At 50.2% G+C, this 22,664-nt stretch overlaps 7 protein-coding genes across 7 annotated transcripts; 4 read left to right on the top strand and 3 right to left on the bottom strand.

Moving 5' to 3' along the window:
• Nucleotides 1–1,164: 1,164 nt before the first annotated feature.
• On the top strand, nt 1,165–7,687 carry KVR01_011031 (signal peptidase complex subunit SPC3). The gene is made up of 2 exons (XM_044783092.1): nt 1,165–1,903; nt 1,994–7,687. Exons 1-2 carry the CDS (start codon nt 1,461–1,463, stop codon nt 2,259–2,261), a joined length of 711 nt encoding a protein of 236 aa, XP_044640178.1. The 5' UTR covers nt 1,165–1,460; the 3' UTR covers nt 2,262–7,687.
• KVR01_010740 (chromatin-binding exonuclease XRN1) lies at nt 3,066–7,322 on the bottom strand (the record flags this gene model as incomplete). Its single annotated transcript, XM_044790389.1, has 1 exon — nt 3,066–7,322. One exon carries the CDS (start codon nt 7,320–7,322, stop codon nt 3,066–3,068), a length of 4,257 nt encoding a protein of 1,418 aa, XP_044639887.1.
• Nucleotides 7,688–8,018: 331 nt separating the features above from the next.
• On the bottom strand, nt 8,019–11,325 carry KVR01_010808 (uncharacterized protein). The gene is made up of 3 exons (XM_044791761.1): nt 9,660–11,325; nt 9,444–9,600; nt 8,019–9,388 (listed from the first exon to the last, which is right to left on the bottom strand). Exons 1-3 carry the CDS (start codon nt 11,161–11,163, stop codon nt 8,257–8,259), a joined length of 2,793 nt encoding a protein of 930 aa, XP_044639955.1. The 5' UTR covers nt 11,164–11,325; the 3' UTR covers nt 8,019–8,256.
• Nucleotides 11,326–11,471: 146 nt separating this feature from the next.
• KVR01_010984 (uncharacterized protein) lies at nt 11,472–12,527 on the top strand. Its single transcript, XM_044790069.1, has 3 exons — nt 11,472–11,606; nt 11,682–11,821; nt 11,887–12,527. The coding sequence occupies exons 1-3, from the start codon at nt 11,579–11,581 to the stop codon at nt 12,034–12,036; spliced, it is 318 nt and encodes a 105-aa protein (XP_044640131.1). The 5' UTR covers nt 11,472–11,578; the 3' UTR covers nt 12,037–12,527.
• Nucleotides 12,528–12,536: 9 nt separating this feature from the next.
• On the top strand, nt 12,537–14,687 carry KVR01_010779 (uncharacterized protein). The gene is made up of 3 exons (XM_044786722.1): nt 12,537–12,855; nt 12,909–13,275; nt 13,335–14,687. The coding sequence occupies exons 1-3, from the start codon at nt 12,672–12,674 to the stop codon at nt 14,482–14,484; spliced, it is 1,701 nt and encodes a 566-aa protein (XP_044639926.1). The 5' UTR covers nt 12,537–12,671; the 3' UTR covers nt 14,485–14,687.
• On the bottom strand, nt 14,675–16,360 carry KVR01_010910 (uncharacterized protein). Its single transcript, XM_044784942.1, has 4 exons — nt 16,121–16,360; nt 15,950–16,045; nt 15,326–15,637; nt 14,675–15,196 (listed from the first exon to the last, which is right to left on the bottom strand). The coding sequence occupies exons 1-4, from the start codon at nt 16,268–16,270 to the stop codon at nt 14,708–14,710; spliced, it is 1,047 nt and encodes a 348-aa protein (XP_044640057.1). The 5' UTR covers nt 16,271–16,360; the 3' UTR covers nt 14,675–14,707.
• Nucleotides 16,361–16,611: 251 nt separating this feature from the next.
• KVR01_010896 (uncharacterized protein) lies at nt 16,612–19,230 on the top strand. The gene has a single exon (XM_044783144.1). The coding sequence runs from the start codon at nt 18,128–18,130 to the stop codon at nt 19,133–19,135; it is 1,008 nt and encodes a 335-aa protein (XP_044640043.1). The 5' UTR covers nt 16,612–18,127; the 3' UTR covers nt 19,136–19,230.
• Nucleotides 19,231–22,664: the final 3,434 nt, after the last annotated feature.

The following is a 22,664-nucleotide window of genomic DNA, read 5'->3' as shown; positions in this document are numbered from 1 at the left end:
CTTAGTATCCTCCCTTTATCCTGATATTACATCGCCCTTGAATAGCCGTGTGAGTGGATGTGTAACGATGCAGCAGACCCTTGTTATGAGCGAGGTCCCTCAGTCTATTCACAAGGCCATCGACTTCTGCAAAGATATGGGTATCACCTTTGGCCAGCTTCCAGGCAATACCTATTAACGAGGACAATCACTGTAGGAAGGCGCCACGTACATTTTACATGTATGGGGATTAAAAACGAAACCACTAACGAGGACAATAACTAGTGGTCTATCAGGCGGCGGGATATTCATCACATTTCCCCCAGCTTTCTAGGATTGTTCCAGAACAGCTTTATTATTGGGATGAATTCCGAAGAAGAAAATAAACCCCCTCCCCCGAATCCTTCGCCTTATCCAGAGTTCCCTGCCATTTCTGGTAGGACTCTTCCATCGGGGCAACATCAGGTTTGGTATTTGTGACTAAAGCCCAATGCTGTCTAAATTGTTGTTATCCATTGAATTGGTCCGAGTCACTATGGGGGGCGATAACGCTCACCTAGGCTGTCGCTATAAAGTTTTAACAGCTCATTATAGCAGCTGAGGTATGTTAATATATATAGAGTAATAATTGGGCTTATTCGTAGAGCCACAACTTAGAGATACCCTAGGGTGGTCAACTAAGGAGATTATCAAGCGCAGAGAGATCATTTATGATGAAAGCACTGGGCGGCTGATGGACTCTGAACAGGAACAAAGCGAAATTTAAGTCGCGAGTACATCCGCTCCAGAGTTCCAGCAATCTCAACATGAGGGATGTGGAGGATGTCTGGATTCCTGCAACGGCACCTCTGCGCAGCCAATATGTGGGACCTGTCTACCATACATAATAAGGTGGGGCACTGAGCACGTTGTTTCTGATTCTAAAGGCGGCCGATCAGTTGGAGGACTTGTCTTTAAAGGTTTGGATGCCACAGCTCACGAAATGCCCCAGTGCCCAAGAGTCGATTCACAAACAATTTACGTCATTCGGGCAGGTGTTCTGATTGCTGAAACGAAGGAGGTTATGTTTAACTTGGGGAGTTGTATGAACTTAGACACTTGGACCCTTGCATTTCGATCGATAAGGGGAACCGATAAGCCATCAGCCAGGGACCGACTAGACTACCACTGCACAGCGGTAGGGAACGCCACTACCCTGAGCTCTAACGTGGCCTGAGCTTCTTCATCTTACTGCCTGGCGATGGGGACAAGAAGCCACGTTCCCCAGACGACCAACTAACTACCCGGGCACCCAGGCATTCGATATCTCCTTGCCCAATCCTGGCATACGCCTGCGGCAATGACCGTGGAATAGACGGCAGAAGAAATCCTTGAAGCGCGACCAGTCAAAGTGCAGCCGAAACACCGACCGCCAACATCACTAGCAGGGAGAGCCCACGCCCAACACCACACATCAGCCACCGAGAAAGGCCCCATCCATCATGTACACCTCTCTCGTACGGGCGCAGAATGTCTTCGGCTTCTTCACCACCGTCGCCTTTGCCGTCGCCGCCTTCATAGCCGCCACCGACTTGCTGGCCCCGCGCACGCCGTCGGGCACCATCAAGCCCACCAACACCCAGGTCGTCATGGGCAGGCCGCACTACTACTCGAACAAGAAGGAGGAGTACGCCACCATCAAGTTCAGCCTCGACGCCGACCTCAGCTCCCTCTTCACGTGGAACACCAAGCAGGTCTTTGTCTACGTCACGGCCGAGTGGCCCTCGGCCGCGGGGGGCAGTGCGAACGCCAACGTCACCAACCAGGCCGTCATCTGGGACCAGATCATCACCGCCCCCAGCTCAGACCACCTCGCCAGGTATGGGCCTGCCACGCTCAAGAAGCTGAGGAAGAGTGCCGCCGGGAAGCCCATAGACCCAAACAGGTAAGCAGCCACAGACAGGCATGAGAGCCAAGAGGAGAGCCAAGAGGGAGACAGACCCATGCGCTAACACGGACAATTCAAACACAACAGAGGCAAGCTCTCCATAAAGAACCAGCGCCCAAAGTACCAGATCACACACCCCTCGTCGCGCATCGCCAACACCGATGACGTGAAGCTGCGCGTGCACTACAACGTCCAGCCGTGGGTCGGCGCCCTGACCTGGGACCAAGGCCGAGACTACGGCATGTGGAAGGCCATGGCCGGCGGCGGGAGCAAAGCCTTCGCCCTGCCCGCCATTAAGAAGAAGGAGAGTGCCGGCGACACCAAGAAGAAGGGCACGGCCAAGCCTAGGGCGTAGGCTGCCAGGCCGGCCCATTGATGGTTGGCCATCTCGTTTAGGTCGCAAGATTTCTCGATGGAAGGGGGAAGAGCGGTTCTCGGTGTGGACGAGGCCAGCGAGGAAAATCCCGCCGCTTGTATCACAAGTATTGCCCAGATATCCCGAGAAATGCTGTTTACAATTGCCATGTAGCATGCCACTACTATTGCTGTCCAACTTTTCGCTTGTCTGTACTCTATCACAAATCTTCCGTCTCCCATCGCTGTTGAAATTTTAATCCTGTCCCCGGAAGACATGATTTCAATATCGAAGGAACCGACCCAGCATCCGCAACAATACGGCATTGATTCCAAAAGGGAACACCCCGTTCGTCAGCCAAGTGTCCACAATGGTTTGTGGACCACATGATGAAGTCGCCCCTGTCTTCCTCCTCATCCGCATCCCCCCCCCGGATCCCAACCCCTGTCTTTTGCTTGTCGCCTCGCTCCATTGGGGTCTTTTTGGCCTGCGTGATGAACCGTATAGTTTCTACTGAGTGACCGCTGTCTCCGGCACGGTGGGCGAGGCCGTGGCTTTTGTGTATCCCGGCAGACTTCCCTAAGCGAGGAATATCTGCATTTGCGCACCAAAATACTTCCCCTCATCGTCCTGCGACACGCAAGGCTACGGGTGCAAGCATGGGTGAAAGCATGAGGGTTGGTTCCTGCGGTTGAGCTGATGATCGGTGGATGGAATTGTCTTTGAAATGTGCCTGGGAATGCTGCTAAATTGAGGCCCTACGGCGTCGGTCTAAACCAAAGGTTCATAGTGATCTCGGAACGCCTAGCTCTGAGCAGCAGCAGGTGACTGCTGTGGTCTTCCGCTACCTCTATTGCCACGCGGGGTCGAGGATCCTCGCCCGCGCCCTCCTCTTCCACGGCCACGGCCTCTACCGTTGCCGTCCAAGCCCGCGGGCGGTGGATAGGCGTTGTACGACGGCTGCTGCGCAGTTTGGCTGACAGCATTTGGTGCTGCACCATTGCCGCCTCGCCCGCGTTGGATGCCGCCTCGCCCGCCTCGAGCCACGCCGTTCTGGGGACCTCCGCGCCCGCCTCGCTGGTAATCCTGCTGGGGTTTATGGTTCGGCGAGGGTCGGTACACCAGGTTGCTTGGCTGGATGTTGAGGGTCCCACGTTGTGGTGGGTGGCCGTTGTGACCACCGCGACCACGACCGGTGCCGTTGGATCCATTGAGTGCACCGCGCCATGAGCCAGTCAGCGGCGGAGGAGGCGCAGAGTCGCGGAATTGTCTACCTCCAGGCACGCCATAGCCACCGCTCGCGACGAGCGTGGTAAGCGATGAGTGAGGGGCCCGCGCCATAGCAGCCTTTGAGCCAATGACAACCTGTTTATCCGTCAAGTTGAGAACAGACGAGGATGAAACCGTCTGGCCGCGGAAAAGAGGGCAGCGCCCATCCAGCGTAGTCCCACTCATGAATGTTATGTCAAACAGGACATCGAGGAGGTTCTGGCTGCCCGTCCTGCTGATGCCGACTACGGTTCCTCGGGACGCGATGGGAACCTTGCCGGAATCATGCGCGTAGACAATCCGATCTCCCAAGTGGAACCGCTGGTTCCCGAGTCGGGTCTCTGCATCCCCAGGCTTCAAAAGCGCGCTACGCGGCACACTCTTGACATTCAGCGTAGAGGTGTCTTTACAAGCGTTCAATGCCGCCTCGGATGCTTGAGCGAGCTCCATGACAACATTCGAGTCGAGCTGTTCAGCTTCCAGTGGCACCTTCACAAAGCTGTTTGTCCCAACTGACTTCAGCCACTGACCAATTTCCTTGACTCTGGTCGTTGCTGTGGTCTCATCAGGCCAGATATCAGTTGCTTGGACGTCCCGACTCTGCACATTCTTCTGCAGCCCGGCAAAGAAGTCTGGAAACAAGACCATGTAATCTGTGACCAGCTTGATCGCCGCCCTGCTGAACTCCCAGCCCGACTCGGACTTGCGGGTGAAGCCGAGCACCTTCAACTTCTTCGAATCAAACTTCAAGTTCAGCCCTAGATTGACTTTGAGATCGCCCACGCTGAGAACTTGGTACGATGAGGTTATCTTGCTGAAGGCCAGGGGGTGGAGGTGTAGATCCTTGGCAACCTGATACGACGGCATGTACTTGTTCTCACGCTCGCTCTTTTGAATGATCTGCCTCGCAAAGTCGGGTTCCTTGTTCTTCATCTTGGAGATTGCGACGTCCAACTTCTTGTCGCTGTGGCCAGTAACCGCAAGAGGCCGACCGTATGCCACGTCCCCCAAATAGAAGGCGTGAGAACCAACAGGGAATTCCTCCTCGACAGGCAGGGCTGCTCTTTCTGTAAAACGCTCATCCTCGTTGACGACGTCGTCGACAATGGTCTGTGACGCGTAGAAGTCCCGCATGCCCGGTATCTCGCCAAACTCCTTAACGGTGGCGCCTTCGTCGGTCTTGATCAACCCCTTGAGCATCTCAACGTGGACCATGGACTCCACGTCTCCGATTAAGATGCCCAAACGCTTGCTGTAAAAGTCCTCCCAGTACCTGGAATTCTTCAGCCAGTCATCAATCTCCCTGTTGGAGTGGTCTTTCACGACGACTTGTCCGGACCCGTCTTCTGACAGGGTAAAGTCGAACAACTCGTCAGAGACACGGACGATCTTGGCTTCTTGGAGGAATGGGTACCCGACATAACACCGCTTGCCAAGTTTCTGTTTGGCATTCTCGACTTTAGTCCGCACGGCCGAGTCGGATAGCGTGACGACCATACTCTCGTTGCGGCTGTCCTGCTGGAAGACATTTACCCCGTGGAAGCCCAGTGTCGCAGTGTAAGGGAGAGTTGCCAGGCTTGGGAAGCCAGCTAGAGCCGAGACGCTAAGCATGGCTCCTTCCATTAGACCCTGCCGATAATCCAAACCGTCCGTAGGTGGGAGGTCGAATATATTCTCCACACAGTGGCAGTGGGGAATATCAGGGAAGATGCCCACCAAGGAAGACGGATAGACGAAGTCGTATTCACCCGAGTATGTGAACTTGATAGGGACATTGAACCCGTTCCTCGACTTTTCATCATCGGATAGCAAGTCGTTCTTGGTCGCCATTGCGTCGAGCAGCCGCTTCTCGTCGATGAAGGGAATCTTGATCACAGCCTCCCAGTCCTGCTTCTTGCCATTCATGTCCAGTTCAAAGTCTCTGGGGTAAAAGTCGACTATAGGTGAGTTGGGGTTCGTCATGAGATCCCAGTAGATGTTGGGTACGATCTTTTTGCTTCGGTCGGGAAGCACGCCCATCAGCTGCTCAAACGGCCGGAAAGGCTGGCCCAGCCTGAAGTTCATGTCGGCATTCAACCCCTTGATAACGTCCGAGATCAACGGGGAGTAATGGTACTGGTAGAACCAGGGCCATGAGCAGATGCCGCGATAGTAGTAGAATAACACCCATTGCAGTCCCTGCACGTAATTCTCGGCGAGCTTTCTCAGCTCAACTTCCTTGTTTCCTGCCCACTCAGGGAATTTCTCTTCATAGTACTTGTCCTTCCACTCTTGGAACTTCTGTTCGTACAGAACATCATACTGAGCCTGAGCTTCTTCTGCCGTCACGTCCTGGACCTCAGCGTTGTCGTACTTTTTGACAATACGATTAATAGCGAGTTGGGATTCTTCTTCGAAATCGTCGGCGCCATCACCGTCGCCCATTTCAGGACTCTCGGGGAAGGTCAGCACCAGATGCCGGTGCCCATCGTCGTCTTCCTTTGTCTTCCAATTAATACGAGCGCTATCGGCAAATTCTTGGACGAACTTGCGATCAGCGGCCTTCAGGCTGATGCCAAGATCCAGTGTCTCAGAAGCCCTCTTAGTAAGGAATGGCTTGATTTGTTCCCTCCACAGCTTCTTTTGCTCTGATGTGACGACGAGTTTGCCCTTCGGCTTGGGCGCTGCATCCCCGTTCCCGATCTTTCGCTTGGCCTGAAACCACTTAGAGCTCTCGACCTCGTGCTCAAAGAAACGGTACTCCTCCTTGCTGAGCTCTTCAAGGAAGATGCCCAAACGCTTCAAGTTCATAGCACCGCCCTCGTTGATGTAGCCGTCGCATTTCGGCAAGACGGACTTGTAAATTCTGAACATCATCGACAAAGCGCCCTCGTTGATGTGTATCCGCGGCAGATTGGGCAAGAAATCGTTGCCAACAAAGAACGCCATGAGAATGAAATCGTCGATTACTCGCTCCATGTCGAATGGAAAGCCCAGCTTATTCGCGCCGTCCTGTTTGAAGTCTTGAAATTCCAACTCAAGATATTCTCTGACAATGCACAGATGCATAAGATAGAAGTTCTGATGCTCCAACTCCTTCGACTGCACCTTGGACTGGCGGCCGAAGGTGACCTCCTCACGGAGGAGGCAGAAGTGAGGGTCATGGCTGAGCAGACCCAGCATGATCAGGTCGGCATCGAGGCCGTATAAACAATGCCGCATGTTTGGGTGGTAGTCCGGCTGCGCTCTTGCGTTGCGAATGTACTCCATGATCTTGTGTTCACCCTCGCCGGGGACCTCGTGGCCGGAAAGCACAATTTCACAGCCTTGCCATTCCTTGTCCTCGGAAACCTTCTTGTTGATGAAGTATCTGAGCTGCAGCGACAGCTTGGCCATGAACTCAGTTCCCGGCGTGATGCAGTTGCTGTCGAATGGTTCCTCCTTGGGCAGTTCTTTGCCCTCTCGGACCGCCTTGTCTCTCGCCTGCTCAGCGTCCAGCGCGGTCCTGAAACGCCGCGCACGCTGCTGGTTCATCTTTGCGCGTGGCGCAACACCATCCACAGCCATGAAGAAGAGCTGCTTCGGTTTGATTTTGCCAAACAAGTGTTCAATGTAATTGAAGATGCGAATAAACATCTCATCCTCGCTCAGGCGGAACTGGGTATCGCCCGAGTCCTTGTGGGTGCAGTTATGGATGATTCCGTTCATGTCGAGGTAGAGGCAGTCGAACTCGGGGATTCGATTCTCTGCTATGAGCTGGGAGATGGAGGGGTACCGCTCCGAGAGCCATCTGAAGAACTTGGGAACACCCATCGTCGCGTCGTTGGCAAGGTTGCCGCCGTGTTGAGGGTTGCTTGCGATGGTACTCGTTCGAGTCGCAAAAGAAAAAGATACTGTACGGCACGATAAATATGGCCGATTTTAGAGAAAAACCGAATGCAAGCGTCAGCGAGGCAGCGGTTTGAGGATGGCTGGCACTAGTGGCAATCCGAAGTCGCACAGGTTTGTACACACGAGACGAACTCCAAAAAGAAATAGAAAGCCGGTCCACAGTACTGTGGTGAGGATAACGGGTGCGTGGAGGCTGGCCTTGGGGGGCGGGTTGGGTGAAGGGGCGGTGAGGTGAGGTGAGGCGAGGTGGCAGGAATGTTGAAGTAGAAGAAAGTGGTGTCGTTCAGACTCGAGCAAGGCGACGATGATGCGACGGGCCTGCCGCCAGGCTAGAAGGTGCCTAAGTACCTTTGGAGGGGAGCTGGAGCCGCACTTCCCTCCCAGCTTTGGCACGGGCCACAGCTTGTTCTGGCTGGGGGTAGGGTGGGTGGTGGCTGTGGGGTGAGGACCCTTGGACACTCAGTGGCAAACAGTCACAGCCCATCAGCCGTTTGACTTGCAAAGCTCTTAGATCATGACCGGCCCAACCCCAGGGCGGCAACGCAATTTCGGTCCTTTTCGACCAAAAAGTCAATTAAAACAGGGAGGGATGGTCAAGCTGACACACTGCCATTCTGACTTGATGTCAATACCGTGCGTGCCTGACTGTGCACCTTTTCGTGAAGAACGGGAAAATTGGGCCATCCTTTCTGCGAAGCGCATTCCGTGTAGGCATTTAGGATACCCAAGGCAAAGTAAGTACCTATCTAAGCAGGCAGACAGTCCCACGTCACGACTGCGTTGCCAAATAGAAACTGGTATCATTTTTCTGTACCCCCACCGCCCCGTCTCACGATTTCGCCCCGTAAGGGACCTATCACTCTCTCTCAGGACCGCGGGGAGCTGGCTGAGCCCCTATCAACCACCCAACTCCTGCCGTCAGACCACCCACGGCTGCATCCCTGAGCTGGTCCCTCTTCCTAGCCCTCTGTTGCTGCTGCTCCGCCGACTCATCACCAGACGCCGACGCCTCGAAATTCCTGCCCTGCGCCGTGGTGTTGAAATTCGACAATGCCGTGAGGTTGCGCTGTGCGGAGCGCATGCTGGCCCTGGACAAATCAAAGAGCGACATCGGCGCCTCCTCGGAAGTGTGGCGCGTCGAGGCCGACGCCGGCTGCCTGGCCGGGGCTGTGACTCTGCGAGCGGGCGCATTAAACCCGCCGGGCATGGTGTGCATGTCCGCGGCCTCATCCCAAGCATTCTCCTGCTCCTGCTCGGCACTTATGGCCACATTCAGTTCCTCCTCAGTGCGGCGGTATGTGTTGAGGATCTCTGATAACGTTGCGGAAGGGGCAACCCGGAGAGCGGTAGCCAGGCACTCGATCCTCTGCTCCAGGTGTCGGATGTCGGGGTTGCCGCTCGCGGTGCCCAGATGAGTGGGACGGACGGTTCGCGAAGTGCGGCGATATTTGCCAGCTTGTAGTGCCGCCCTCCAGGACCAGTCATCCCGTTGAGCCGAAGCCGAAGCAGCCTTGCTCACAAGAGAGCCGTTGCTGGGCTTGTGACTCAAGTGTTGTGGCGGTTTGCCCAGGGCTGCCACGCGGTTGACGACGTAGGAATACGCAGTTTCGAAGTCGTCCTCCGTCAAGGCTGAATCAATGCACATCGCTGTGATGCGCCTCTCAGCGTGCAGTATCTCTTGCGGCTCCATTTCAGGGGTGAGTGCGCAATGACCTGACTTGTCACGAACAGTCAGGCCTGCAACCACCATGTTACGGCCCACCTCGACAAGGTCTTGGATGTTGGTATAGCTCTTCGGATTTTGTTCCAGAACCTTTCCGATTATTGAGATAGGATCCTGATGAACACGTAGGACAACCGGTGTAAATGGCTCTCCCTGCTTTAGCACGAGCCGATAGTCACTTAAAGCATGGGTCGCCTTGAGGAGGGCTTCGATCCGCTGAGTCGCCACAAAAGACCGTTCTATGCTCTTGGGGAATGCGTGCAATCTGATGAACTGTCAGTTGCGCCTATCTTGGGCGACCCACTTCCCACCTTACTTACATGTCGTCACACTTCTTCACGCCTCCCCTCGTGCGGTTGGGGTTAGATGCATTGTCATAGGCACTCATAGCAGCGGCGTATATCGTATCCTGTAGCACCTTTTTTGAGAGGGGCTGTTCTGTCGAGTCCTCGTAGAGAGATTGTGCCAGCGAATATCCTGTTCGTAAAAGTCAGACCATGGCAGCCACCCTCGGAGGAAACACTGGTACTACGAACGAGTATGCGCCAAGAGGGCCTTTAAGATCTCAACTTCCAGGAATTCACGACTGACGCGTCCGAATATCCCGGAACAGTGCTGGTCTTCCCCCGGAACCGAGTCTTCTTCTGCGCCCCAGTCTCTCAGCCAGAGAATCTCATTCCTGGCTCTGAGCCAGAATCTATCGTCCGAGTTCGGACCATTCTCACTGATGGCATGAATCAGTTTCAGAGCCTCCGTCTTCTGTTCACGCTCGTCCTGTAGTAGAGCTAGTTCGCCAGCCCTTCTGAGAGTGCAAGGCAGCCCGGCGCGAGTCGCAAGGAAAGCACTGACGACCAGCGCGGATAAGAGGGTCGTGGCTAGCTTGGATGGTTTTGTGAGGACGTTGCTTTCGTCGAGGAGATTATTTCGAAGGTGAGTGACATTCTTTGCGAACATGATATTCGTGCTACCAAGGTCCGGGACTGGGGTCAGGTTGGAGGCCGCAGTCTGTAATGGCGGCAGCGGGTCGTCTAGAAGTTTTGCAACCTCGGCAACAATGGTGTATGCGCCCGTAAGCGCCTCCGTTGTTGCTTCTGAAATAAGGTATGCCGAGGCCATAGCAGCGCGAGCATATCTGCGCTCCAGGTACTGTTGCTTGTCCTCATTTAGCCACATCTTTCCATATCCACCCAGGTCGGCGTCCTCTGGGGAGTGCCAGTGATCTATTGCTTCGACCGCGACCCTCCAGGTGCTTGATGCATGCGCAGTGAGCCACACTAGCATCTGTTCCCAGCCAGGGCATATGAGTCCATCCTCGTCGGCGTCCTCTGCTTCTGCTTCGACCGCGCTCTTGGTAATCCACCTCCTTTCACTATAAAGCCACGGCCCCAGCAGACCTCGGAGATCCCGAGCAATGTAACGATGGTCCTCGTCCCGCTGACCGGTCTGTGACAGGAGCAAGTCGACAGCCGCGCGGTCGCCCAGATGCTCAAACGCAGAGAGTGTCACCGAGATGCTGTTTTCGGGGTAGTATTCGTGGTTTCTTCTAAGCAGAGGCAGCAGTACCGATATCGTCCAGGTTCGGATGCAAGGCGAGTGGTCTAGGAAAGGCACTAGCAAGTCAGGTAATTGGGATAGGAGCCCAGCCTCCTCGTCCACGTTGTGCGCCCGGCGCAGCAAGAATAAAGTGAGTGGGTCATCCCCAGCCTCGTCCGGTGCTTGTGGCCATGACAATTTCTGCAGGTGCAGCTTGCGGACCTTCTTGACTGCTTCCTCCTCGCTAAGGTGTTCCACGGGCGATGTGTCCACGTCCCAATGCTCATGTGTGACGTGTTCCTCCTTTTCGACCTCGTCGATGAACGAGACGTACTCCTCGGACTTCAGGGTCTCGGGAAGGTATGTGAGCAAAATGCGCAGGAGCAGTTCCTTTCGCAACACGGATCCATGTTGCGCTGCGACGAAGGACAGGCTGTCGAGATCCGCTTTGGCGGCGAGGTGCGCGGCGAGAAGGACAATCTTCGGGGCTGAAAGAACGAGACTCATGGTGGGAGATGAGCGCAACACATGCTCTCCCGTTTTTCCTTAGAGAGCTTCGATCAGGAGAGCAGCCTCATGGCTAGGATGAGTCTCCCGGCGGGAATAGAAGTCGGGGGATGCCAGGAGCTTGGCGCTGAGCTCCGTACGTATGTATAGCTGTCGCATTCCTTGGAGGCAATCAAGACCCCGGTCGTGTCAAGGTGGCGCCTGTGGCTAGTGGGAAAGGCAACCAAGCACAGCAACCCTGGCACCCCGGGCACTGTGCAACCCTCGGCAGGCAGGAGGGGCGCCGGTGGAGCTCCACCATTGCCAATCGCGAGGCCCGGATTCGACTTCATGCCATCATTTGGCGATGCGACACAGGTGACATCGCCGGCGACATCTCAAGCAAACCCTTGGATACCACAACCACACCTAAGCCATGGCATCAGGATACGGACTGAACGGGGGTGAGTCGACCCAGGGACACCAATGGGCCCTGCCGGAAGAGATAGAGACGCCCCACTGACCCTGCTGCCCGCCAGGTCCGTCCCGATGCTTCCCATTCTGGCAGGAGTTGCTCGCATGCTACGTCGTCAACACGAGCTCTGACGATGCCTCGGGCAAGAAGAAGTGTGTTCCTGCACTGGAGGACTACTACGAGTGCATGCACCACAAGAAAGAGGTCCGCCTAGCCCAGAAGAGCGGGGACGCAGTAGGACACCAGGGCTAACACCGCATGTTTTGCAGGCCGCTCGAGTGATGGCATTACAGGCAGCGTACCGGAAGGCAGAGATCAACCAGGGGCGAGAAAACGCGCCAACCGCGGGGCAAATACGGAACCTCGGCCTGCTGAACAAGGACGAGGACACGAAGAAGGTTCTCGGGGCGAGCTCATAGACGTCGGGAGGTGCCACCACCTCGTTGAACAGTTCGAGACAGACACCACCATGATTCGAATAGAAAATGGGGAGCTCTTTGGGGGTTCAAGAAGACCGAGAAGTCCATGCCTGTCTGGTCTTGCATTCGCATCTATCTGCATGTGTGAAGATACCTGGCCGGGGTTGCTCTGGTGGAAGCAAGTTAATGATCATGGAGCCATGAGATGTTGCGTCATTCCACGCGTCCTTGCCAGAGCCCAACCACTTTCTCATCTCCTTCGAATTGTGCACCAATTGGGGAGGGGCCTGGCAGGGTCGAAGCTTCCTCCCCAGGCACACAATACTTGTAGGCCGAGGCTGCAGCACTGACTGCAGGGGCAAGTGCTCTCAAACGAAAACCGACACCTGTGTTTCCCCCACCCCTCATCCGAACCTCCTTTGCCCCAAAAATATTGTTTGAAATTAGCAACAGCTCTGCGGGTGGACTTGCTTACTCCAGGGTCAGTCTACTCTCGATCTACACTACACCCTTGGACGACCCATCCCCACCATGTCACCTGCTGCTTGATGCTAGACCCTCCTGTCGAATTCACATGTCAGATGGGTTAACTGGCTCTCCTAAATCACACTTGGCAGCCGGTGATTCAGCCCAAGATGCCTTCATTTCGCGGCATAGACATTTCCATCCTCGCACCGTCAGAGGTCGGCAAGCTGCCTGAGTATCTTCATCCCGAGGGGGCTTCCGTCCAGCTGGGCACCTGCAAAGACAACAATGAGGATCCATCTCGAGTACGAAAGATTAACCCAAGGGTTTCAGTGTACATTCCCTCCGTGCCAGGTTCGGAAACCCCTACTCCAGTCTCGGTTCTGGAAGCTCCTAATCTCGAACAGGTGCCCAGTTCTGTATCAACTACGTTGTAGAACGGGAGCCGATACCCCCAGGTCACCTTTTCTTCAAATTGTTCATGGATGGAAGACACATCACCTCATGGGGCATCAACCCCAAGGTCAAGGCCAAAGGCAGAGTCGAGAAGGCACTATACGAGCCCAGCGATCGGTGGAACCATGAAGAGGGCGGGACGACAATAAAGCCCGAGGGAATTGAGGCCAGGTACTTCCACTTCACGGGAGACCAGCAGAAGAAGTCTGTGGCCGAGGACGGTGGTCTCATTGAGATTCTGGTCTTCCGGGCCAGAGGCCGAAAGAGGAGGGCTGCTCAGCTGGACCGGTACAGGCATCAGGATAAATACGGAATTGCGTACGCTTCTTCTAGTCCTGCGCGTTCCAGATGGTACCCCGCTAACTTCAGACGACCAGCACACCCAGCGGTGGGTTACTAGACAATCCACAAGACGTCGCTTTCTTCGACTTCCACCTCATCGACCCCAAAGACGAGCCCTTTGCGAGCTTTCGGTTCCATTACCGTTCCCTGGAAAACCTGCGTCAGCTGAACCTGATCCCTACCGACGAATCGAGCATCTTCGATACATTCTCTACCAGCACATTTACGGACAGCATCGATGAGGATCCAATTCAAAAGGACCCGAGTCCATATCCAGGCTCACGACCTGTACCTGACGAGTCGGTCTTTGATGATGACAGCAGTTCTGGTGATGATCAGCTGAGTCGGACTCGGCTTGGCAAGCCGCGGGCAGAAAAGGTATTCGTCCTCAGGACTCCTCCGCAGTTGCGACCAGGCTCAGGAACCAGCCATAACCTGCCTCAGCCTAGCAAATCTCTTAGGGACGGTTCTACGGAGGGGATTCCGGACTCCTATCTTCAACGGCCCTTACCTGATCGTCCACTTCCCGACCTGCCCGTCGGCGTACCGTCGCGAAAGACATCCACTGTTTCGATCGCAACCTCACTTCTGAGCTACGTCAAAGACAGCTCGTTCCTGGACGAATCTGTCGAGTACGGCCATGCCCAGGAGGTCACCGTGCACAAGGCCAAGGCAGATGCCTTGCCCACTCAACATTACCAACATGACCTAGACGACCTACCGGTATCCGACTATGAGAACTATTTGTCGTCGGATGATGACTCAAAAGTCAAGCAGTCCCAACCAGCCTCTCTGGGCAAGCACATAGTTGGCAGTGGACATGTACTGCCCAACCACACGGATCTCCTAGACAGCAAAGATGGCTCACCACCTGAGGAAGACTCCAAGGCTGCCGGTCTGCAGGCTAGCAAGCCCGTTGTGAACATCGGGGACAGATGCATCGATTTTTCAAAATTTCCGCACCTTCAGCTGGACGAGTTCGACTGGATTCGCCGGTCGCCTTCTCCGAAGGCCTCGCCCCGCCGGGTGCTGAGCCCGAGGCTTGGTCGGCTCTGGGATACGCTGCGCCGCAACCGGTCTCGCTCACCACTCAGACAGCCTCTGCGCGAGGCACCGAGTCGCAACTTGTCAACACCTCAACTTCCTGGCCAAGACGGAAACGAGAAGTATGGCAATTGGATCTAGTGTGGTTCAAACCTGCAAGAGTCGGAAGGAGACGAGGGGAAGCCCCGGAGCGTGACCGTTCCTCAACATAGTAGTTGCGCGAAATATCTCCGACCGTCATCGCGGGTGAGGGAACACTGTACAATGCGAAGCAGACGCTAGTTTCTTGTCCAATCGAGGTTAGAAAACTTTGCAACAAGAATAAAAGGGACTCTGTGATTGCATGTCATTCCTTCCACAGTGACTACCACCATTTCTCGTAAAGCACTCGATGCGGCTCCAAGGCCAGTCCCCGTGGAGAAGTCAACTTATTAACGAACTCGTCCGTCATCGTAGGCACCCCACAGATGTAGACGGCGGCGAACCGCTTGTCGTCACCGATCGCGTCTGCAATGTCGTCGATGGTGATCCGCCGCCGCTTGAACGCCATGCCCAGGCGGTCTTCATCCACGCTCCCCTCCTCCAAGACATCCTTCTTCCCATGGCCCTCACCTCCGGGCGTCAGGAACAGCCGAAGACGCCCCTTGAGTGCGCCGTCGTGGTTGAAGATGCCGTGCAGTCGGTCCAGATACAGTATCCTGCTGCGGTTGCGCCGGCCTTCGCCCGGGTCCCGCGTCGCATACAGGAACTCGACATTGTGCCGTGGGTCCGGACGCTCGGCGAGGTGGCTCACGATGCTCATCAGGGGGTTGATCCCGACGCCGCCGGCGACGAAGACGATCTTGCGGAGGGTCTTGGATCATGAGGCCGGCGTTAGTGGACCTTGGTTGTTGCGGCTGAGATCGGGGGGTTATTGGAGACGAGGGACGATTCACCGCAGGGGAGGAGGAAATGGATGGGGGGAGGGCCACGGCGAACTCACCATGGGCTGAATCCCCGGGGGCGGCCAGACGAAGCTGCCGCCGACGCGGACACGCAGCTCCGAGGATATGATCTCGCCCGCGGGCCTCCAGAGGTACTGGGCGGGCGGGTTGTCTGGAGACTTCTGGACGGCAAGCTCGAGGTAGGGCTCCCCTGGCGCGTCGGGTGGTGGTGTTGGGGAAGCAGAGGGGGCCGTGCCTTGGCCTGTTGGGGCGGCGGCGCTGGAGGCCTTGGAAGGCGCAGAGGTGATGGTGAACCCCCCTGGCTTGCTGATGCCCGGCACGAAGACGTCCAGCCACTGGCCTGGGAGGAACTAATGGACGCAGGTAATTGTGTCAGGATCACATCTAAATACTCCCGTCCCACAGCCACACCTTCAAAGATGACGATAGGCTGTAGCAGAGTCTCCGTGGCTGGAAGGCTTCCTGTCCATATGATTACCTTCTACAGGAGGGTGTCCCGTAGGAGTCGGGTGGGGGGGAGGGGGGTGAGCGGCCGGGACACCGTGGCAGCATAGCAGCCACCCGAGCAGAGCTCTACTGGGTGGAAAAGGACGGTGGTGTTTCGATGGATGCAGCATGCCTCTCACGAGATGATCGGTCAGGGATGGTGCATGGGTGCTCACCTTGATGCTCCCGACCGACGGCGGGATGGAGAGTCGGAAGGTGCGGATTGAGGGGTTGACCTCATCAATCTGCTTGAGGATGACCGTGTGGAGCGACTGTTAGGGCGCGCGAACCACCGAGTAAGTACCTAGCCATTCTCATCAAGGGGATCCAGCTGCACTATTTCTTACAGGGTCGCGAGGCTCGGCTGCGGTCCTCTCGGAGTGGTCTGGCTTGGCCATCTTGGTGGTGGTGCAGATGCCGCGGGACGTATTCTTTAGGCTCGCGAGCGCCACTCGAACCAGCGGCAGTTGGGATACCCTTAATGACAAGACTCGCATGGGAAGAAGGGCGATTCGAATTTAGATTCCCAAACCATTCGGTCTTTTCCTGTGTTGGCGGCGAGTCCTGCCGTCAATCGAGCGGATGATTGGTTGAGGACGATGCGAGCGTCCATGTGCAGCCAAGACGCTGCGAGGTCAGATATATCAAGTCTGCGGCCTTGAGCTTGAGCCCCCGATCGTCACCTGTTGTGGGCGAGGCACATTCTGGCCGGAGAGCCTTCAAATAGATCATTGATGATATTAACCATATAAATACCTACCTACCTAGGTACTTACTAAGTAGGTTGGCATGCGACATTCCGGCTGCCTCCCCTCCCCTCCCCCCTGTCCCCTCTGGCTTCCCTTCCTCTTCTACCTACTCGCAGGTAAGCTAGGTACCTACCAACCTAGGTAAGTTGGTAGGTACCTAGCTACACATGTAACTCGCCTTCTTCTCTACCTAACTCCTCACACTTTCCCATTTCCCTCCACTTTCCCTTCTTCTTGCAAACGCCCCCCACCCCGCGCTCTCACGACAGCGTCCCGAAGCAGACACAGTCGCCTCCCTCTTCCATCATCGGCCAGGGGCCCGCCATCTCGTTAGTTTCTTGTCTCGACCACCTTCGCCTGCGTGGCCTCCAAGAATCATCCTCGCGGAGAATCCGTCGGCCTTCTGCACTCTACATCGGTATTCTGCAATCGTTAGTAAGTCATCCCGATTCTGCTTCCCTTCCCACGGCCCACACCAGACAATTGCGTTGCCATTCCTGCTTGGAAGCTGGTCGAGTCGAAAGTTTGAACAAGGCCAATAGTTGTCACTCTTCGCATCACTCCCTGCCTGTGCTTTTCCCGAACGGCTTGTCAAGACACCCTCGTCGCCATCCAGCTATGCTCGGGATTCAAGCCACACAGCATAATGCATGAGATCGCCTCCATGGGAAACCTTTCCAGGGGCCCTCCTCCAGCTGGGTTGCCGCCAGTTCTGTCAGTCGGCCGGTGCAAGTGTACTCACCCTCACCCCTTCCTGGTCGCGAAACCACCAGAAACAGAGACAGTCCAGTCAAGCCTGTGCACCCAAATTTTTTTTTTAAAAAAAAATATCCCCCTTCCTTTGGTGCCTTACCTCGCTTCCCAGCGATGGCCTATCGCCGATGGCTCTAATGGCGCTATCCTGGTGCCGGCCCCCTTTCCACTCAGCTGTTCGAATTCTCGCCCGACCGCCCCAGTTCTCCCACCGGTCTCCGGTTCCTGTCGTTCATAGGCTCACTGTTGCTTGGGGCTGGCGGGTTTGGGCGGCGGGTTGCTAGTTGACGCTTCCTTATTTCCTGGAACCAGAATCGTTGTGTTGTATATCTCGTCGCCAGACCATGAGAGCGCTAGATCGCGTAGCTGCACTGCTGGACAGCAACTAACGGCAAAGGACAGGCCAAAAAAAAACAATTTTCGATGTGAAACCTCCAATAAAAGAGGATTTCCACCCAACTTCCTAACACGAGCTATTTAGCAATTAGTACACTAACAAAATTGTGCAAATTTGGAGTATAAGAAAACCCCTGCTCTATCCTCTGGCAACTTTGCAGAGAGGGGGAGACTTGGAAGGTTGCACACAAGACTCAGGGGCTAGAGCGCATCGCCACACATCATCCCTCGTAAGTGTCACTGATTCAAAGACACAGCACAACCAGAACAAATGTGCCCTGACTAAGACAATTCATACACAACGAACGAGAAGAAAACTGCTTTAACCCCCTTCCAGCTTTCAGGAGCCCCTTGAAAGGTCTCCACCCGATTCGGGGCACTCCCCAAGTTTGAGTGTGCGTCTTATCGTACACTGCCGACGGCTGACATCGAGATACTCAGGTAAAGCCTTGCATCATGGAGCGCATAGACAACACGAGCATACCGACACTGATACGCCCCTCCGACGCGGCCGGGAGGCACCCACTGCCCGACGGGTGCCGAAGCCGCCAGAATCAACAGTCTCGTTCTCCATCTTCTGCAGTGCCCGGCCCCCAGTCCGCGGCCATGGAGCGGCGGATCTCGATGCCTTATATCAACAAAGCAGATCCGCCGCCATATCGCACGACAGCAGAGGCGGACAAGGATCGAGAAGGGGCTATTGCGATGGTGAACAGCGGCCGCCAGTTCAACCATCCCAAAACATGCCCGTCACACTCCGAGAGCAAAGATAGTCTCTGGGCGTCGCGAGGTCGCAAGTTCGCAGCGGCTGAGGGGTTGCTCATGCTCAAGGCCTCGAAGGCGTCGGGGGAGTCTGCCGGCACTAATCTACCACCGCCACCGCCGAGTTCCGAAGACATTGAGCCCAAGCGAAGGTTCATTGAAGAGGGGACGGAGGACGAGATAAAGAAGGCCGTGGTAAGTAGGAAGCGGAAGAAAGGCCCAGGAGAACCAGAGGAAGGAAAGCCACGGAAGGAGACGGCAAAGAAAGAAAAGAACACCAAGTGCAACATATGTGGCCAATCGTACGCGCGCCCGGACCATCTCAAGAGGCATGTTGAAACACAGCATAAGCGTGTGAGGAAGGAGTACCAGTGCAACGTATGTGGCCGCTGGCTCTCGCGTCGAGACAACCTCAGACAGCACTGGAAGAGATACGGACTCGGCGGTCCTGAGCCTGAGCCCCTGGTTGAGCTTTTTGAAAGGAATGAGCATGGGGATGTGACCCACCGCTGGCCTATGGATCAGCCTGCGCCGGTCACGGCAGACAGCAAGGCCCAGATTGGTCAGGGCGAGGCCGACACCATCGACAGCCCAGCCCAGCTTCTTCAAAAGGTTGAGGACAGTGAGCCTACCGACCGCCAAACGACGGCGGAGACGATGAGAAGGTTCACCCCTATTAACAAGCCCATTGTACGGGAATGAGGGTAGGATGTCGAGTTTGTTGCATTGGGGTTTAGAGTTGCTCGAAGGATCGGATTGAGTACCTGTAAACAAACGGCGTCTGATCATTGATGGACGACGTTGTTTCTTGTTAGTCAGCGCGTGGTGGGGCTGCGTGGCGCAGGACGGGGAGATGCACATGAATCCCTGTCTCTCCCGGACATATCTGGACTACCTGGGTACGTGTACCGTCATCCTTCGGCATCATATCAAACGGCATGTTAGCCAAAAGTTTCCAACTAGGATCGGATTTAGCCCACATCCACTTGCTATATGGATTTACGGCAACAAGTTTTGTATACATTTCCCTAAGGGGGATTGTCATATCGTTATTACCACCTAGTTAGTTTGATCCAGTTTGGAATGGGCTTACAATTGGTAAACTCATCTGCTCTTCTTCTTGTGATTGTGATTGCTCTCAAGCCTGGGATGAAAACAGGTGGCGTCTTGGACGGTCCAACATCTGTAGTGGCGCTTCCTACCAAGGTCCAAAGCAGGCAGGCAGCAGCGGAAACTCGGCACTACAAGCCAACCAAAACCACCTGGGTAGCTAAGCTGTGTGCAACCAGACCTCAACCTGGGCGTGTGATGGCTGTCAACTTGTTGGTGCCAGTCATGGCAGGTGCGCAGCATGATGATGGGAACCTGGAGCTTGAGGCATATTCACTGTATCCCGGGCAATATTCATTTTGGATGGGTAGACCCAGGCGGTCTGGCCCTTTTTGTGGTTTGAAGCCAAGATCTAGCGTCTAGTACATTCATTCACGTGCAACTCCTCTGAGTTATTCCATCTTAACAAAAGCTCAACGTTCTTGGCCATGGCCTGCCTCAGCCCAATTACCTAACTAGCTTTACACGCTATGGCTAGCTGATAGCTGGAGACCGACCACTCGAGATGTCTGCTATCACTCTTCCTCGGGTGTCGGAGGGCCTATACATGGCCAGGCCAAACATAAGTTAGTGGACCGGTCTGCGCACATCCCCACCAACACACATCATTTCTAAAATATATAATATATTATTATTAATTCTATATATATTTTAAAAATCTATATTAAATTTATAATATTAGTTTATTTAAATAATATATAATAAAATAAAAATAATTTTATTAATATTTATATTAATAATAATAAATTAAATTATATAGAATTTATAATTTAATTAATAAATAAATATATTAAAATACTTTATAAAAAATAAGTTATTTTATTAAAATCTTTATATTTTATTTATATATAGAAATACTTTTATATTAAAAGAAAAGTTAATACTTTTAAAAGAATTATTAAAAATTAAAAATCCTTTTTTAAAGTTTCTTTATTAAATATAAGAAATATTTTTATAAACTTTAAATTATTATAAAAATATTTATTAATAATATATAAATTATAAACTATTTATATTTTTTAATTTTATTATTAAACTAAAAGTAAATAGTTAAGGTTTTAAAAGAATAAAATATAATATATCTTTTAAAGATTAACTTAATTAAGTTTATTATATAAAACTTTTATAATAACTTTATAATTTATTATATTTATAATACTATTTATTATTAAAAGATATCTTCTTATATTAATATATTAGATTATATTTAATTAATTTAAACTAATATATTAAAGGTTAAAGTTATTATAAACTATAGGCTATTTAGTTTAATACTAGTAAATATTATATATAAGTACTAAATTCACTATATAACTTAAGTAAGTTAATTAAAATAGGTGAAGATAAAGTTACTATTCCCCTAACTAAGGTTCTATAAGTAAACACCTATCTATTAGCTCCACAAGTAAAACTAGTTAAAAGCAGTCACTTAGCCTACTATATAAACTAAAAGATAGCTAGGTAAGGTAACCACACTCTATTATCTTAGCAGCTATTAGTAATAGTTCTAAATATAGATTATATAAATAAATACCTCTCCCTTAAAGGACTTTATTAATAATTTATTTTTTCTTATTCTTATTTAATTAATACTTAAAAGTAATTATTTTATTTTCTTTTTTATTTATTATAAATAAATAGTTAACTATAAAAGTTAAAAATAAAGAACCTTTAACTCTAAATATAAAGTCTTTATTCCTAACTTTATATAATAGATAATTATAAAATTAATAATAATTTAGTTAAAAGTTAAAGTTATAATAACTAATTAATAATAAAACTATTATAAATTTTAATAATTTAAAATATTTTACTTTAAATAAATAAGGAAAATAAACTAATACTTAAAAATTTTATTTTACTTTTAAGTAAATATAAAAACTTTAAAGTTTAAGAGATTATTAAAAATAATTTCTTTATATTTATTTCTTTAATTAAAGAGTTATTTAAATAGTAATAAAGTTAAATAGGTTTAACTTTATTCTATATTATTTAAAGAGTTAAAGTAGTTTAGGTAATAATTTAAATTAATTATATATTAATTTAATAACTTATATAAATAATTATTAAATAAAAATAATTAAAAATAAAAATTATTAACTTTTAACTAATTAATATAAAAGTATAATTTATTATACTTTAAAATAACTTATAAAATAAAAATATATTTATTTAAAAATAGTATTATATAGTTTAAATATAAAAGTATTTTAATAAATAAAAATATTAATAAAAATAATAAAATAATACTATTTATTATTTAATAAATTATTTTAATAATAATATTATTATTATTTTAAGAATTAATTATATAAATATAGATATTAAAAGTTATAATATTAATACTTTATTTAATTATTTATTAAAATAAATATTTTAAAGTTTTTAAAAAATATTATTATTAAATAGTAATTTAAAATAAGAGTTTATAAGCTTTTAAGGAGTTAAAATATAATATATAAAATAATAAAGAAATTATTATAAAGGTTAAATATAAATACTTATAAAAATAAATTTATAAATTTAATTAATTTATTTAATAACTATAATATAATAAATTATTTAATAAAATATAAGTTTATTAAAAATATTTTAATATTTTAATAAATAAATATTAAAAATATTTAAAAGCTTTATAAATATATTTTAAATTTTATAAATATTTAACTCTTTATAATAAATATTAATATTTAAAAGAAATAAAATAATAATTTAAAAGTATATTAAAATTTAAATATTTAATAAATATATATATTCAAATAGTAATTATAATATTTATTTAAAAATATATATATTAAATTAATTATAAACTTTTATTATATAATTTTAAAGTTTAATTAAATTTTAAATTAATAAATTAATAAAAAATTATAAAATATAAAATTTTTAAAAAGTTTTTATTAATTTAAATATATTACTTTTATATTAATTATTAAAAACTAAAAGATAATATAAAATAAGAAATAACTTTAATTTATAATAGTATTTTTAAAATATATATAAAAGTATAAAAAAGGAGAATAAAATTTTAAGGTTTTAAAAACATTTTTAAAAATAGTTATATAAAATATATAGTAATTATAATAATAAATTTAATTAATTAATTAAGTTTTATAATTAA

This window comes from Diaporthe batatas (assembly GCF_019321695.1).
Source record: "Diaporthe batatas strain CRI 302-4 chromosome Unknown Contig00014, whole genome shotgun sequence".
Classification (NCBI taxonomy): Eukaryota; Fungi; Ascomycota; class Sordariomycetes; order Diaporthales; family Diaporthaceae; genus Diaporthe; species Diaporthe batatas.
Note: the sequence above shows the minus strand (reverse complement) of the source record. Positions and strands in the feature narration are given on the sequence as shown.